Genomic DNA, 17,499 nt, shown 5'->3' on the forward strand with positions numbered 1-17,499 from the left:
GACTTTTCCTCTGTGTGTTTAGGCTGATTTCTGTTGGTGTGAGGAAATAAATAGATTTCCAAACACCATCTTAAATCCAGCCAGTTTCTGGAGTGATTCAAGTAGTTCTTTTAGTTCTACTGGATTTTCTAAGAGAGCAGCTCTATCTTGTAACAACAATATTTTGTCTCCTTTTTATTTGTACTTTATTGCCTTGATCAAACCATGTATAATTAATAATGGTGATATGGCATCTTTCTCTCACTGCTGGCTTTTCTTTTAATTTTTTTTTTTTTTTTTTTTTTTTGCGTAGAAGAACTGGGGTGTAGGCCAGAGATGCAGGGGTTTTGGGGCACAGTGAGAGGATTCACCAGAAACAGAGTGGGGAGCAGAACAAGCAGATTTACTGAAATACACCGCTGAGGGGAGCAGTGGGCTGCACCGTATGTGGGTTAGCTCCCTGGCCTGTATTGAATTCACAAACTCAGGCCACAGCAATTATAGTGCTGAGACTTAATCCCTAGGCCACACGGGAGCCCCCTCATTCCTGTCTTAATAAATAATGCCTGTCTCCTTTCTCCTGTATGCATGTGTGAACTATTTAAGATAAAATAATTATCTTGTTAAGGAAATGTTCGTTTCTATGTCTTAAGAGTTTTGTATCTCTGCTTCTTAGAGACTATTGAATTTCATTATTTAATACTTTCAACATTTATTGAAATTATAAGGTCTTTAATTTTGTTTCTTTGTTCATATGACAGACATGATAGCTGTTTTTCTGGAATTCCACTTGAAAATGAATAATTAACCAACAATTTTTTTATTTTCAAATTAGTGAATAAAAGATGGATGATGCAATAAAGAACATTAGGAATTTTGGGTCTGGGAGGGGAAATTTTAAGTTTGAATCTTTCCTAGCAACACATAAAAGTTCTAAATGGAATAAATTATACCTTTTTTAAAAATCTGAAAACTATTTGGAGAAAATATTGGAAAATATTTTTATAGTCTTGATGTGAGGGATCACAAGCAGGTTATAAAACCTAGAAGCCATAAAAGAAAATATTGAAATATTTTGCAACCAAAATACCTGAAACTACTACGTGATGGAAGACAGCATAAGGAAATTTAAAGACGACAGAAGAAAATGAAGTAAAATATTGACAGCATATAGAACAGCATCAGATTACTCATCAGAAAATAAAAAGAGGGGAAATAGAAAAAGTAGTTGACTAGGGAATTTAAGACCAACTTCACTCATAGTAAATAGCATGTAAAAAAAAAAATAACAACAACCCAATACAGAGTAATGTCTGTCATCCTCAAATTGTCCGAAATTTTAAAGACAAATATCCAGTGTTGGAGAATGTACATATAAGCTAGATAGATCTATAAGCTAGATAGGTCACTTCACTCTAAAAGTGTTTCATGGAGATGATGCAGCCTAACTCCAACACAGCCTCCAGGGTAGATGGGTGCCCCCTGGAGCTCTCCTCTCAGTGCCTGGCCCCTCCTATGGGTTCAGTGAGCAGTTTTTTTGGTCACATCCAATAAAATGTAAAAGGTCCTCTGACTCAATGTTTTCTTTTCCAAGAATGTAGCCTTGTAGAAATACATAAGTATGTAACATGTATGTGAAGATAAATGCAGAAGAATGTTCACTGAGGCATGTTTTATAGGGGGAGGGGAGGCTGGAGGCCAGGGAGCAAACAAACTCCTGATTCTACATGAATCCCCTACGATCTGCTGGATGAATGATGGTGCATCCACTCGTGGGCTATTTTGCAGCTCTTTCAAGGAATGGAATGGATTTATGTGCGCTGACATAGAATGATATTCAAGAATTGATGTTATGACTAAGATGAATATGAATGTGAAAGCAAATCCTAAAAATATCTGTTATTCAATCCCGAGTATATTTGCTTGTGTCTGAATGTATATTAGATAAATAGAGAATGTATAGACAAGGAGCTGGAAGCCCCTCAGCTGAGGGGACTCAATTGGAATCACTGGGCTTGAGGAGCTAGTGACAGGAGGAGTTTCATGTTTTGTTCTATGACCTTTAACACTTAGTGACTCCATTACAAGACAGTATTGTATTAGTTGTTTGTTTGTTTGTTGTTGTTTTTTATTGAAAATTCAAAGTGTTAGGTAGCCCACTCATTTTGAGCTGCGTGAATCCCTGTGGGTTTGGCAGTTCCTTGACAACTTCCCACCTGGCAACACTACTAAGGAATGTATGAGAAATTCTTGGCATTTTCCTGAAATAAATCCTGCTACTGAGCCAGCTCATCTGGCCATCCTAATCTGCAGGAAGACTTTAAAAAAAGTTAAATCCAAGTCTCTGTCCAAGATCTGATGACTCAGAACTGAATTGTTGTGCCTGATGCTATTATTATCTTGCTCAGAAGGAGGGAGTAGAAATGAGCCTGGAGCTGCAGGGGCACTAATGAACCCTAATGGAGACCTTGATAGATCAAGACATCCTTTCTAAAGGGACTGGAGAGAAGGGCGCTCCCCTAACCGCCAAAAGGGGCAGCTAACCCTCAGCAGCACAGATGTTAGTGATGTGGTTTTGTAAAGTGTGGGGTCCTTGGGTTCACTCTGGGAAAGGTTTCACCAGAGCTCCCCTTTCAGCAGCATGCGGCGAGTGCCCAGGCAAGTTTCTCCATGAGGCGGAGACGTTAGTCATATTTAAAGAACAGGTTTATTAGGGAATGGGAAAGGGACAGGTTTTGCTAAGAGAGGCCTGCATGGTTGCAGGCGGGCGGCCTTGAGGAGAGCAGCCTCTGCTGAGGGAGGTCAGTGAAAAGATGCGCCTGCATAGTCAAATGTGGGCAGTGGGAGTGCTGCCCCGAGCCTGTGCAGAGACTGCATTGATATAGTCCTTTTCTCTTTGGGAGCTGTCATTCCTCCGTGGAGTGGCCTGCTTATTGCTGATGTTGGGTAACAGGCAAAATTAGAAAGGGGCCAGAGATTCCAGGGTGGTCCCAATCTCCATATCTTTCCCCTCAGGCCTGTGCTCCACTCCCTAGAGCAGTCTGATCCTGCTTGGGTCTCCTGCTTTGTGATAAGGCACTGGTGCCTAAGGATCACAACCTCTACAGCTGGGTTAATGGTCATGTTATTCCCCAGACCCCCACCTCCTTGCATGAGTCAGGCTTTAGTCTTGTGAGGCCTCCTCTTCAGTTTTTCTATTCTTGTCCTCCATCATTAGGGTTGCAGTTTTTGTTTTTGTTTTTCACTAAAACAGCTTTTTTTTTTTTTTTCCTTGTTGGATGTGTGTGTGTCCTGTGGGTGAGGGTTTGGCCATTGTATTCTAAGCTGGAGGGCGGTGAGATGATTTCAAGTTCATTGGAAAACCACCCAGCTCTTACTCTGGGCTTGCTTAGAATGGAAAAAGATAACCAGGCACTCACAGACACAGTTTAAATTCTAAGGGACACGGTTTATAGTCTAAGGATTGTGCTGCAGAGGCAGCAGCATTGGATTCAATTCCTGATGCTGCATTATCCCAGCTGTGTGACTATCTGCAAGGTTCTTGACTTCTCTGAGCCTCAATTTCTTGATTTGCACAATGGATATATGATGCACCGCTCCTGGCAATGCAGAGCAGATCAAAGAGGTGGTATATGTAGAAGTAAGTCAAGCAACACGTAGGTACTTTTTATTAATATTTTGGTGGTTTCTAGAGGGTGAACTCCCTGAAGACAGAGTATGTGAAAATGTGAATTATTTTCTTTCAAATCCTCCACCAGTCTACTTAAGACTATCTAGTATTATCTGGTACACTATGTAGTATTCAGCTAAAGTATTTGCTGGATACGTATTCTGATTCTATTAGGTCTCTGTGCCTTTCTTGGCCTGTAAATTATAGAGATCAATGTAAAATAATTCTTGTCTCTAGATATGCAAATTCTGCCTTTTATAGGTTCAACTACTCTCCTCCGCCCCTATGTGGAAGAAGCCAGTTTTCCCTCCAATTATATTCGTGCCAATATCCCAGATCTGCGTTTGTTCTTTGGACTGGTCGTAAGTTCTTACGGGTCGCCTCGTTAATAATGAGTAAAATAAACTTTTCAACACATGCTCATTATATATCCGTGTGAAAAGTTTCTTGCAACATGACTGTTATTCCTTCACCAGACCAGAAAGTTTCTAGAGAAGGCGGACACCACATCGGAATCTCCCTCTCAGGGCCAAACACTGTTGATGTAATTAGACTTAACTACTTATTCATAGACGGAGAACAGTTTCCAAATTCCGTGCCCGGAGAGGTTCGGGTCCTGCGTCACAACTGTGGGCGACACGGAGGTCTGCTCTTTGCGCCAAGCTTCAGCCTGCGCATCTGTGAAATGGGCTCATAAAGAATCCTGCCCCCTCCCCGGCCATGGTGGCCGCCTGCAGCTTGTGCCCTCGGCCTCTCCCACCCCTTCTGTGGGCCCCCGGAAGCCTGGGGGGGCGGGGGACGACTCGGAGCGCGGCCCCTCCGCTGGCCCGCGGGGTCTCTGGGCTGGGCGCTCCCCTGGGGGTGTGGAGGCGCCTCTGGTTCGTTCGAGCCAGAAAGCCCGGAGCCGCCCAGGAATTTTGGCTCTCACTGCGAGCATTTCCTCCGGGCGGGCCGGCGCGATCCCGGGGAGGGAGGCCAGGGGCAGACGCCGCGTTGCGCTCGCCCGGGCCGGCACCATGCGGCCCCTGCTGTGCGCGCTGGCCGGGCTCGCCGTGCTCCGCGCTGCGGGCGCCTTTGCGGGTGAGTGGGGTTCCCGGCTCGGGGCGCGCCGGGCCTAAGCCCCGGGAGGGTGATGTGGGAATGTTCTAGTGTTGGAGGGAGAGGGCTAGAGGGAGGGAGAGAGAGGTGGAGAGAAAGGGAGATGCAGGGAGGGAGACAGAAAGATGGTGAGAGAAAATAGGACGGAAAAAGAGCAAAGAAATAAAGGCAGAGGGGTCCGGAGGATTAGAGAGGAGAGAGAGAGAGAGAGAGTAAAAAGAGAAGGGGAGAGAGACAGAAAGACTGGTGATAACCCGACGGGTATGAACTGTGAGTGAGGGGTAGAAAGGAGTTTGAAAGACAAAAGAGAGAAGAGGGGAGAGGGAATGAATATGAATGGATACAAGTATCCTAGGAAGGTCAGGTCTGCAGGGTCGGGGCACACCCCACCCACCCCACCCACCCCACCCCGAGCCTGGGTCTCTCCAGATGACCGAATGCATACCAGTCCAGCCTGGTTTACAGGGCATTGCTCCAAATGCCCAGCAGTCAGTCAGGGTCAGGTAGGCGGGCTCCAGGAGAAAGGCCACTGCTTCCCACCTAGTGTTCTGTAATTAGTGAGGTCGTCAGTCTCAGGGCATCCAGTGAACTTTCTTGAGGGCCTGGGCTGCCTTGGGTGAGTGAGGGGCAGGGTGCTCCATACCTTGCACCATCCCCATTACCTCCCTTGACAGCAGTCTTAGTTCTGTTCCCTCCCAGCTGAGGCTCATTGTGACTCCTGTGGAGGATTTAGGTGGGACTGCCGATGTACCTACTGTACATGCACACAGGGTGTTCATACATCACCCCAGGCTCTGCACATTGCACAGCACTTTTCAGTTCACAGCCGTTGTCCCATATCCCCGTCATCTCATGCAGGTCTGGCCAGAGAGCAGCTCATGCTTGTCCCAGCTGTGCAGGTGAGGGAGAGGCTCAGGGCTTGCATCTGTGCCAGGGCAGAGCCCTCACCAAGGGTCCAGACCTTCTGCCCCTTTGGCCTTTGCTCCCATGCCAAGCGGGTCCCTGTTCACCTGGAACAGTGGATACTGAGTCACCCAGGCAAAGTGCCCTGCATTTAGATGGAAGCCCTTGCCCCAGTCCATTTCAGGGAGTGTGCCTGTGGAAGGAAAGGACCCTGGCCTGTCCTCATCTTGGGTAGCTTTTTGTTTCATCTTTCTGAGGCTGTTTCCTCTTCTGTAATGGGGGAGAATGAGCCCTACCCTGCAGAGCTGGCTGCTGGAATTGGATGGGAAGGTCCTGCAGGGAACAGGCATCCACATCACTTCTGCTCCTCTGAGAGCACCATTGCTCTCTCTGAGCCTCAGCTTCTCCATCTGTGGAAGAGCTTCAACCATGGCTTCTTCAGTGGCTGAGTACTGAATGGCAGGGACACTGCCCAGCATAAAGCCCAGCCCCCAAATGCAAGGCCTTCCTTTTCCCTGCCCCCACCTCCCCGCCAAGTATCCACCTCCAGGAGTTGAGAGGACAAAGCCAAGTCTATGCTCCCCTAGAGGGAGGAGCCACCCACAAAAGGCTGACTTTTTGTGTCCCTTTAGCTATGACTGGTATATACACTTTAGTTTCAAACTTATTGAACATTGCTTTCTTTCCAGCTTGTTTATTGCTACACATTAAGAAAAAAAGAAAAGTATAAACATCTTAATGTCAATTCACATGGAGCTCATCCATTTTAGTATATATCAGACATCAGACAATATATACCATTGTTCTTTTTTTAAGTGTTATTAAAATGTATTCTTTCCATTGCTTTTATTCAATTGAATTTATCATTTTAAACATATTCTCTGGTCAACAACCATTGTTTTTCTTGACTTGATTTTGAGATCTTTTGGTTTCAAAATCGGAGTAGTACGAGGAGCCCCCAGGTGCCTACCACCCTGTTTCAGCAAGGATCTATCTTGCTTAATCTTGTTTCGTCTATCATGCCTACCTTCTCCCCTCTTCCTGGATTATTTTGAAGGAAATTCTGAGAGTTACATTTTTTCAGCTATAATTATTTTCAATGTATTTCTAAAAGACAAATACTCTTGTGAAACATAACTGGAATATCATATCACACTCTAAAATGGACAAAAATTCCTTAACATTATCCAACCGCCAGTCCTTCAAATGTCCCTGATCATGTCATGTTTTTATATCTGGTTTGTTGGATCCAAATGCAGTATATCCATTGCTTTTGGTTGATAATGCCTATTAAATTTCTTTTAATAGGTATGTTCTCTTTTCCCTTTATTCTTAAAAGTTATTTGCTGAAGGAACAGAGTGTTTGTCCTGTAAAGCCTGCCCTGTTTATATTTCAGTTGACTGCATCCCCCAGGTGTCAGTGTTCCTCCCGAATAGTGAGATCCAGAGGCCTGATCTCATTTCAGCTAGACCTTATTTTCTTTTTTGCCAGATTACTTTAAGGTGGTTTTTATTGCTTTTTTTTTTTTTTTTTTTGCATTTCTCTGATTCCTATGAGACTGGACTTTCCTTCAAATTCATATTGGTCATTTTTACTAATTCTTGTGAATTGTCTTAGACTTTTCCTTATAGTATTAGGATTTTTCATATTCATATGTAAATGTTCTTTATATATTAAATGAAGCAAAGCTGTGTTACTTGTAAAGACTTTTTAAAAAATTAGGCTCCAGCTGAGTTCTAGTCCTGTTTTAGTATTCTGGTGCCCTAGAGTCCAGTCCTTTTGGCCAGTATAACTGTTCACTCCCTTGCCTTGGGCTCTGGATGCTTTGGGGTAGTTCTTACTGGCACTGCTGCTCCCAGGCCCCTGGGACCTGCTAGAGGACCTGGGATCTGCTGACTGCAGACCTGGGATCTGCTGGAGGTTGGGATTCTGCTTTTGCCTTGGGTGAAAGAGGAAGATGCTGAAGGTCTGTGTTGTGGATTGTGGTATTTTTTCTTACAAATATGGATCTTGGTGAGGAGTGAACCACTCAAAGACAATTTGATCCAAGGTATATGTTTGGGGTCTGGTGGGGCGTCAAGACAACTGCAAAGGAGTCATGTGTATAGGTCCCCTTTAAGCCATATATGTTCAGCCCCTCACTTCATAGAAGAGGTGGTTGAGATCCCAAGATGGGAGGCCCTTAACATATGTGTCACACTACTGCCAGGGTACCACGGACGGTCAAGCAGATTGGATTCAGATCCTGTCCCACCACCTCCAAGCTGGGTTATCTTGGGATCTTTGGTCTTCTAATCTTGGGCATGATGTCAACCTTTCTGAACTTTGGTTTTCTAATCTGCAAAGAAGACAGGTAAGCATGCTGAGTTCACAGATAGAATAAAGTGAGATAATGCATGTGGGCACTCAACTAAAGGCTTGGCATGTGATAAGTAATGACTAATCAATAGTAGTGTCAAAAAAAGTGTATGATTATGCCCCATCTAGAGGTGAAGAAACCAAGGATTCAAGAAAGGATTGGCTCCTTACAGAGAGAACAGAGAGCCAGTCTGGGCCCTTGAGAACCCTGTCCCAAGCATCCCTTGGATCCCTGCACAGTTTTAACCCCAGAGCAGATGCCACCCCATCTTGAGGAGACCCAGTGGGTTGGAGCTTTCCGTGAAGGAGCGCTGGCCTGCAGGTAGAGAGGCAGAAACCTGGGTAGCTTTCACTGCCTGGGTCAGCCTTCAGCCCTCCTGGTAAGTGCCCTCTGTGACATTTGCACATCCCTTGGCAGTTTCCAGGCATCCTCAAGTGGAGGACCCCTTTGATTATATATGGCAGTCCCACAAAGTGGACAGGGCAGGGCAAATCCATTCCTTACTGGTGAGGAAGGCAAAAAGCACAGTCAGTAAGCTGTGGAGATGGGCCTCCAAGCCTGTATTCTTGTCACGGCATGTGAACAGAGGTTTATCCTGGATGACATTTTAGACTTTTAATATTATAGGGATTTAGGAATGTTCTAGTACATTATAACTCAGTGGATTAAAAACCAAAACAGGATTCCATGATAGGAGTCTGGATTTCTGTATGACCTCAGGAAACAGAGCTGTCTGACCACATCCAGTCCACCTTGAACTGATATACAGGAAATAAAGAAACAGGTATGAAATTGATGGGGCTCTTTGTTTCAAGGCCTAGCTTGTATACTAATTTAACTAGCTATTGAATGTATTAGGGTGACATTGGTAAACCTTCCAAATGATCAGCAAGACCTAAATCTACATCGAAAATGACCAGAGACGGGGCCTCCCTGGTGGCGCAGCGGTTGAGCGCTGGGTTGCGAAGCTGCCCGCAGCCTCCGCGGCGCCGGTTCGATTCCCGGCTGCTCCCCGGCCACAGGAGGAGGGTCCCACGTGGCGCGCAGACCTCTCCTGCCGCCCGCTGCTCCCCTCAGCAGTGTACTTCGGTCCTTCTTCCTGCTCTGCTCCCCGCTCTGGCTCTGGTGAATTCTCTCACCCTCCCGCGCTTCTGACTGTACCCAGTGCATGTATAAACAAAACAAACAAACAATCAAACAAATAAATAAATAAAACATGCCTCTATTTAAAAAAAAAAAAGAAAATGACCAGAGACCAAGGGGTCAGCACATGTCTCTCCCCAAATAGAATAAGACAATCTCAGAATCTGTGCTCTTCCTTGGGGGTCTTCTGAGCCCCTCTTCTGTTTCAGCCAGAACAATTCCACAGATTGGAATTATTCATATGATTTTTTTAAAAGTGTTCTGCTTTAAAAAATTCAAAACCATTGAATTTTAGTACAACTTTAGTACAAATATTGAATGTAGTAAAATTTATTATTCTGTTGTATTGAATGTGGTTAAATACAATTAACCCTCAAGTGACAAGTGTTGCTGGTCAAAGCAGAGCTTGTCTTGATGATTCAGAAGGCACCACTGCTCCTTTCAAGGCCACCAATGAGAAAATGTCGTTACCTAGCATGACAGAAATCAGCTGAGATGCGACACTTTCGGTCCAGATACAAAAAATTTGCCTGTAAATGGGCAAAGGGCCATAGTTGCTGACCCAGGGCAGGAGACCATTGGCCATGTCTCTTTTAACTGGAGCAATTAGCCCAATGTCTTCACCTGAGCCTCCGGCCTCCACCAGCAGCCTGTTCTGATCAAAGCAGGCGGTTCCACCCATGGCCACTGTCCAAGGTGCACAAAGCCTGAGCAGGAGCCAGGCCAGGGAAAACAGCCCTGCATCCAAAAAGACCCACTTCCCAACTGGCTGGGGCAAGGGAGGCAGGAGCAAAGGAAGGAAAGGACACTAGCAGTGGAACCACTGTCCTGGCTGTTCAAAATCCATCATGACCATCCATCAGCCTTCCAATTCCTCCTCTTGCTTGAACATCCCAAAATCCCAGTGAAGCAGGTTTTACCATGGTCCTTTCTGCAGGTGAGGAAGTCAAGACTTCAAGAGTTGTGTGCGTGCATGCATATATGTATGTGCATGCATGAACGCGTGTGTGCATGAATGCGTACATGCATGCATACAAGGACCCAAAGAAATGGGAGTCACCCAGGTCTTGCCTTCCTAGAGCTTCTTGTCCAAGGAGCAACTTGTCCTTGACTCATCCCTGTTCTGTCCTTGAAGCTAATTTTTAAGGCCTCTTAGCAGGCTCCGAAAGAGCAGAATTCTGTATGAGCCATCTCTGACCTCAGACCTGCCCACCCAGTGTTACAGAGGAGGCCAAAGAGGCTCATGGAGGAGAACATGTCCCACAGGCTCACCCCATGCATGACTGACCTTGGTTAAGAACAGTCTTCAGTGCGTTTGCTGCCATCCTATGTTGAGATCTGTGGGGAGGGGGCAGGTGGTGGAGGGTACTTGTGAGGTCCTAGTCCCGGCTCCACCTCCAGCTCTCTCTCTCAGATGAGCTCTTTGGGAGGCCAGGGTGAGCTCATGGATTGCTATGCAGTCACCCCAGGGCACAGTTCCCTCCAGATGTGAGGGATTAGTGCTGTGTGATACAGAGAGCAACCTCAGCCCAGCCTTTTCCCTGGAGGCATTTTGGAGCCAAGTTAGACCTCATCGCAGACATGCAGAGAACAGGATGTTTAGGCCAATGGAAGGGAGTGGACTCATGTCATCTGTGACTTAGACCTGGCAGACCCCATTTAGTTGGCAGGGTGACGTTGCTTCTTCCTGCCTCGAGTCCCAGGGACATCTAGCGGGAGAGTGGTTCAGGTTCCAGAAGAGGGCTGGTGAGGCAGGGGAAAAACTTGGCCAGAGACTCCCAGGCAGAGCTGGTGGAGAACGCGGACATGTACCCTTATTCCGACTCCAAATTCCCAGGAGGCCCTTGCTGTGTGTGAATAGCTCTTCCTGCTCTCTTGACTTCTTCCTCTCCAGACTGAGCATCCAATTCTTCAGCTGAGATGAATGGGTCCAATGTGAGTCCCTGCCCCACGGACCCCTGTAGCCCTGCTCCTGCCTGTCAGATGGCCTTTCACCAAGTGGGACTCAGAATGGAGCACAGCCTGACAGGAGAGGGGCTCATAGACCACCCCTCACCCTGACCATTTTACAGCCCTGCATACAGCCCATAACGGCTTCTGCTTTTTGCTAACAGGTCCCTCAGATAACTGGCTCTTATTTTATTTTTTTTAATTAATTAATTTATTTATACAAGCACTGGGTACAGTCAGGAACGCGGGAGGGTGAGAGAATTCACCAGAGCCAGAGCGGGGAGCAGAGCAGGCAGAAGGACCGAAGTACACTGCTGAGGGGAGCAGCGGGTAGCAGGAGAGGTCTGAGCACCATGTGGGACCCTCGCCGTGGGACCCTCGTCGGTGGCTGGGTATCGAACCAGCGCTGCAGAGGCTGGGGGCAGCTTTGTAGCCCAGTGCTCGACCGCTGCACCACCAGGGGAGGCCCTAACTGGCTCTTATTATGGGAGATTTCAAACCATATATCCACATACACCAAAGTAAAAGAATAGTGGACTCGACCCTCATGGCCCCATCACCCAGTTTCAATAATTACCAGCCTTGGCCAATCTTGTTTGCTCTCTATTCTCACCCATTCCTCTTCCTCCCCAACCTGGAAAATTTTGAATTAAATCCAAGATATCAAAGCATTTCATCTGTAAGTATTTTCATATAAATCTCCAAAAGTATCCCTTAAACATTTTTTTAAAAATTAAAAAAACCAAAAACATTGACTTTTGAAGAGACTTTGCTAATTTCAGTGGACAGAGATAAAGGAGAATGACAAAAAAAACAAACTATTCTCCACAATAGATGCTTATAGGAGAAGGAAACTTTGTCCCTGCTCTCCATTCTCACCCCTGGGATCAGGATAGACTCTCCACCAGAGCTCTCAGGGCAGAAGCGTGCTGGCAGAATGCCAGAAGGCCAGCTTGCTGAGGTGAGGTGAGACAGCCAGGATGCAGGGAGTTCAGTCCTTTGCTGACTCAACCTTCCAGTTACACTCTCATTGACAGCGAATGACTCATCATCTTTGTCCTTACCTAAGACCTACCAACATCCGGGGCAACTCTTGTCTTCAGGCCATGCTGACCACTTCATCTTTTAGTAAGGTCCTTTGCTTCTCTCTGTATTCAGGTCACAGCCTCCTTTGAGTGTCAGCATTCTCCAAGTTTGCAGCCAACTCTGATGCCCCACAGGCATCTTGGAGCCAGCTCTGAAAGCTGATCTCAGAACCAGGGCTTTAGGTCTTCTGGTGTAAATGTTGGTGGGGTTAGGAAGCAGTGTGAGCTGAACAATGCTGAACAGGTTGAGTCCCCGATCTGCTTACCAGCTCTGTGACTTTGGACATGACATTTCCTCCCTCTGTGATCAATCTCCTTCGGTGTAAATTGAGGATAGTAATTAGATTGACTGAGTAACACGTTTGCTGAAGATACTACGTGTATGTGACAAGCCCTCATCAGATGTTGGATATCACTAACAGGTCACGAGTGTCAGTGCTACTCCTGAATATCTCCATCATTTTCTTCCTTTCTCTTTCTACTTATGCCTGCTTTCATCAGCTCTTCTTCCTTCTTTCCTAGATCAATGCAGTAAACTTGTGCTTTCAAAGACAAATCCATCTAGTCCATTCTGTGTTAAAAAATTCACCTATGGGGCCTCCCTGGTGGCGCAGCGGTTGAGCACTGGGCTGCGAAGCTGCCCACAGCCTCTGCAACGCCGGTTCAATCCCCGGCCGCCGGTGAGGGTCCCACATGGCGCCACAGACCTCTCCTGCCACCCACTGTTCCCCTCAGCAGTGTATTTCATCAGTCTGTCTGTTCTGCTCTCCCCGCTCTGTCTCTGGTGAATTCTCTCACCCTCCCGTGCTTCTGACTATACCCAGTGCTTGTATAAATAAATAAATAAATCTTTTTAAAAAAAAAAAAAACCCTAACCCTAATCCCTTTAAAAAAAATTCACCTATGACTGTAACTCTTCTGTGAATCACTGTGACACATATGATGATGTGTCATTCTGTTGACATATATATATGACTCTTTTATTAAAATAAAATCCAAAAACAAGTATCAGGATTGGTTTAGCAGGGCCTCTGGGATGCAAGTCTATCCTCAGGGCTTCCTGTCCATGCACCACCTCTGCAGACTCATCTCCTACCCACTCTGTACTTTCCAGATGCTCTAAACTCTCTGGGTGGTTGATGGTCCATTGAGCCACACTATTCTCTGCCTGGCTAAAACCTTTCCTCCCTACCTTACACAGTTCTGGCAGCACCTCCTTGAGAAGCTCACCTGGGGCTAGAGGTGACTGTAGCCACAGAGGCAAGTGAGTGGGGCTGCCCCACACTCCTACCCTGACCACAGGTTTTCTTTGTGACTGTTTTTAGGAACCAGCTCACTCGAAGCCCATGCCTTCCAGCAGTCTCTAGTATTGTAGGAAAACGAGGGCCACACAGTGACCAGACTTGTTTTCCACAGCTGCTGAACCCTCCATCCCCTCCCGAGGAGACACAGCCTGGAGCACAGGGTGTGACAGAATCATGGCTGTCCAAGACCGTCTAGATGTCATAGAGGAGGTAATAAGGGTGGTTTGGGAGGTATGTGGCTTCAGGGACACATGCCAGGCTGGTGGCTTTATAGGGCTCTGGCCAACCCTGCTTTGAAAAACTGGGGAAATGCCTGCAGATCCTGCTTCCTGGCCACAGAGTTAAAACATTCCGGCTGTTGGGCTGACCAGTCCTCAAGGAACCCTGCCTTCCCTGGGGCCTTGCTAATACCCACCAGAAATCTCCACATAATCATTGCATGAGAAGGTAGAAATTCAGTCACTGTGTCTTGTTACATAGCTACAATTGTGATCTGGGCCCATAAATCTGTGTGGGGAAAAATTATACTTCACTGTCATAACTCCTTAACTGAAATTGAGCATCCCCATTCATTATAAATACAGACAACACACCACAGCAGTATTAATAGGACCATGGCTCATCAGCACCAGCAATCAGGTCATGCCATCCCGTTATAGTTACCATGATCGATTCTGTCTCAACACATTTATCCTCACAAGCATGTCAAAATTACAGTAGCTGCTGGGCACAATGCTAGTTCATATTATTTAATGAATTAATAAATCTTTTATATAAAAAATTTTAATACTTGAATAACATTTTATTGCATTCGGTGTCCTTGGAATGCCCATATTTTACCTTTATCAATTAAAGAGGTCTGCTGGTTTCACTGTTCTATTAATAGGGCCCATGCATTTAAAAAGTTAAGAAAAAGTAGAGCTCTGAATGAGGAAAATTTCAAAATCCGAAGCCTGTCGTTTGGCAGAATTGCCGCCAGGGGGCGGGACAACAAAAGGAATGTGAGTGCTCAGGGGTGATGTCCTAAAGAGGAAAAAGGAATCCTGGAGTTGCTCATGCCAAACCTGTGACTGAGTGCCAAGCCAGGAGTGAGTCCTAGGATGTTGTCACCCGGGAAGCTGAGAGTCAGGGAGGGATGAGTCTGAATGAGAAGCCCCCAGGTCCCTGGCTCCCAGTTCTCGCCCCACTGCACCCTGCTGCATCAACAGATGATCTTTGGGATGTGGCCAATCAAGCAGACTTGGTACCTTTATCCTGACGGCCTGTCCCCACCTTGCTCCCATCCCATATCTCCTTGCTCTAGACGGTGGAGAAGACAGTGGAGCACCTGGAGGCAGAAGTGAAAGGCCTGCTGGGTCAGCTGGAGGAGCTGGCCTGGAACCTGCCCCCGGGTCCCCTCAGCCCGACCCCTGACCTCCTTGGAGATGGTGAGCAGCTCAGGTAGCAGAGACCACAGCCTTTGGGGCAGGGCTTGCAGGATGGTGGGGCTGCTCCACTGCACAGGGTGGCCCTAATGATCCAGAGAGGCTCCAGCTCCTCCTCGGAGCAGAAATGGGAAGGCTTCCCATAGCTCACCCCAAGCGTCCTCTGCCCCTTCTCCCAGCCCTGGGTTGTCACAGCCCAGCATCAGGGCTCCTGGAAGAACTGGCTTTGTTCACGCTGAGTTCCCCTCTCAGCACCACCTGACAGCCCCAGGCCGCTTCCCTGCACCTCAGCTCAAGGGTCCACTCCTGTGCCACCACCATGTCTTCAGGGAAGACTGGCATCCCTCCCATTGGGCAGTGGTGGGTGCCGCCCTGCTCCTTCCTTGAGCCCTGGTTCCCTGCACACAGTTCAGGGAGATCGGGGAGGGGGGGCAGTGAGCCTTCATACCCGCTGCTGGCTGATACAAAGGCTGCCCCTTTTCTTCTAGATCACTTCTGAGTCTGGGGAGCAAGAAGCCCAGCAGCTGGAAGTGATACCCGTCAGCTCCCTTCCGAGACAGAGCCGCTGTGCACCCTGGACACCCCTCCTCAGTCTGTGCCCAATAAAAGCTACTCCTTTGACCCCCCGTGTCTGCTGACAGTGACCCCTACAACCACGGCTCCTTCTCCTTCTGCTCCTACCCCCTGAGACACTCAGGCCCTTGCAGGCTGTGCTTCCACAGAGTAGGGGCTAACCAGAGGGGGTCACCCGAGGTCCAGAATTAAGATGACACAGCAGAAGGGCCCTTGGAGTGGCCTTGTTACATGTGACCAGGGAGGAGCAGTAGCACCATCACTGGGGGGCCTGTCAGAAATGAAGAATTTGGGGACCCATCCAGACCTCCTAACTCAGAATCTACAGTTTAGAGATCTCCGGAGGATTTGTGTGCACACTATAAAGTTCTTTAAATTTTTCCATTGAGGTGAAAATCACATAACATGAAATTCCAACTTTTAAACTTCAGATCCAATAACTTACAGTAGATTCACAATGTTTTACACTCGTGACCAATTCCAGAACATATTCATCACTCCCAAAAGAAACCCTGTACCTAACTAGGCAGTTCATTCCCTTTCTCCCTCCGATCAGTTCTTGGAAACCAGTAGTATTTCTCTGGATTTGCCTTTTCTAGACACTTCATATAAAAAGAAATCATACAGTATATGTTTCTCTGTGACGTTGTTCATTTAGCATTTTCTCAAGCTCTGTCCATGTTGTAGCCTGTGTCAGTACTTCATCCTCTTTTATGACTGAATAATGTTCCATTGTATGGATGTGCCACATTTTATTCATCTACGCAATAACTGGTGGGCATTTAGGTCATTTGTGGCTGTTATGAACATCGATGTATTTTTTTTTTTTTTTTACGTGGACGTGTTTTCATTTCTCTCAGAGGGAATGGAATGGAATTGCTGAGTCAAATAGTAACTGTTTTTGAAGAACCACCAAACTGTTTTGCAAAGCAGCTGTTCCATTTTACATTCCGATCAGAAGGTTACACAAGGGTTTCAATTTTTCCACATTGAAAAACTGAATGGCCCCAGTGGTTATGCACACAACTGTCTGACTATAGCCAATGTATTAGGTGAGAAGAGCATCTCATCGTGGTTTTAAGTTGCATTTATTTGATGACTAGCGATACTATCTTTCCGTGGGGTCGTTGGCCACTTGTATTTTGAGAAATATCTATTTAGGTCCTTTGCCCATTTTAAAAACTGGATTGTCTTTCTGTGGCCGAGTTGTAAAGAATTCTTTGTGTTGTGGATACAAGACTTTTTTCAGGCACATGACTTGCAAATATTTTGTCCCATTCAAACACAGGTTGTGGGCCTCCCCAGTGGCACAGCGGTTGAGCGCTGGGTTGCGAAGCTACCCGCAGCCTCTGCAGCGCCGGTTCGATCCCCGGCTGCTCCCCGGCCACCAGAGGAGGGTCCCACATGGCGTGCAGACCTCTCCTGCCGCCCGCTGCTCCCCTCAGCAGTGTGCTTCAGTCCTTCTGCCTGCTCTGCTCCCCGCTCTGGCTCTGGTGAATTCTCACCCTCCCGTGCTTCTGACTGTACCCAGTGCATGTATAAACAAAAAAACAAATAAATAAACAAACACAGGTTGTGTTTTTGCTGTCTTACAGTATACTTTGAAACATAAGTTTTAGTTTTGATGAAATTCTGCTTATCTTCCTCTCATTGCTTGTGCACTTGGTATGTATGTCCTGATAATCCACTGCCAAATTCATGAATATTATTCCTCTTTTCCCCCACCCTGAGATCTTTATAGCTTAAGCTCTTACATTTATTTCTTTTGATCTACTTTGAGTTAAACTTTGTATATGGTATGAAGTAAGGATCCAACTCATTCCTTTGCCTATAGATAGCCAGTTGTTCCTCTATTATTGGTTGAGGAGAATATTCTCTCCCACTAAATGGTCCTGAAACACTTGTCAAAAATCAACTGAGCACAGGCATTTGGGTGCACATGGTGCCCACCTTCCTCTCTGGCCCCAGTGGTCATGCACACACCCTCCTACTCATCCCCCTTCTGCAGGA

At 46.7% G+C, this 17,499-nt stretch overlaps 1 protein-coding gene across 2 annotated transcripts; it reads left to right on the top strand.

Annotated features, from left to right (window-relative positions):
• The first annotated feature begins 4,633 nt into the window (after window positions 1-4,633).
• Window positions 4,634-15,533, top strand: PLAC9 (placenta associated 9). 2 transcript variants are annotated; one of them, XM_084245367.1, is made up of 4 exons: window positions 4,634-4,729; window positions 13,605-13,702; window positions 14,796-14,919; window positions 15,405-15,533. In XM_084245367.1, the coding sequence occupies exons 1-4, from the start codon at window positions 4,666-4,668 to the stop codon at window positions 15,413-15,415; spliced, it is 297 nt and encodes a 98-aa protein (XP_084101493.1). In that variant the 5' UTR covers window positions 4,634-4,665; the 3' UTR covers window positions 15,416-15,533. The 2 variants fall into 2 exon arrangements, with proteins under 2 accessions (XP_084101493.1, XP_084101492.1); XM_084245366.1 differs by having other exon boundaries at window positions 14,796-14,932; window positions 15,405-15,501.
• The last annotated feature ends 1,966 nt before the right edge of the window (window positions 15,534-17,499 follow it).

The sequence above is a fragment of the Talpa europaea genome (genome assembly GCF_964194135.1).
Source record: "Talpa europaea genome assembly, chromosome: 10".
Taxonomy (NCBI): Eukaryota; Metazoa; Chordata; class Mammalia; order Eulipotyphla; family Talpidae; genus Talpa; species Talpa europaea.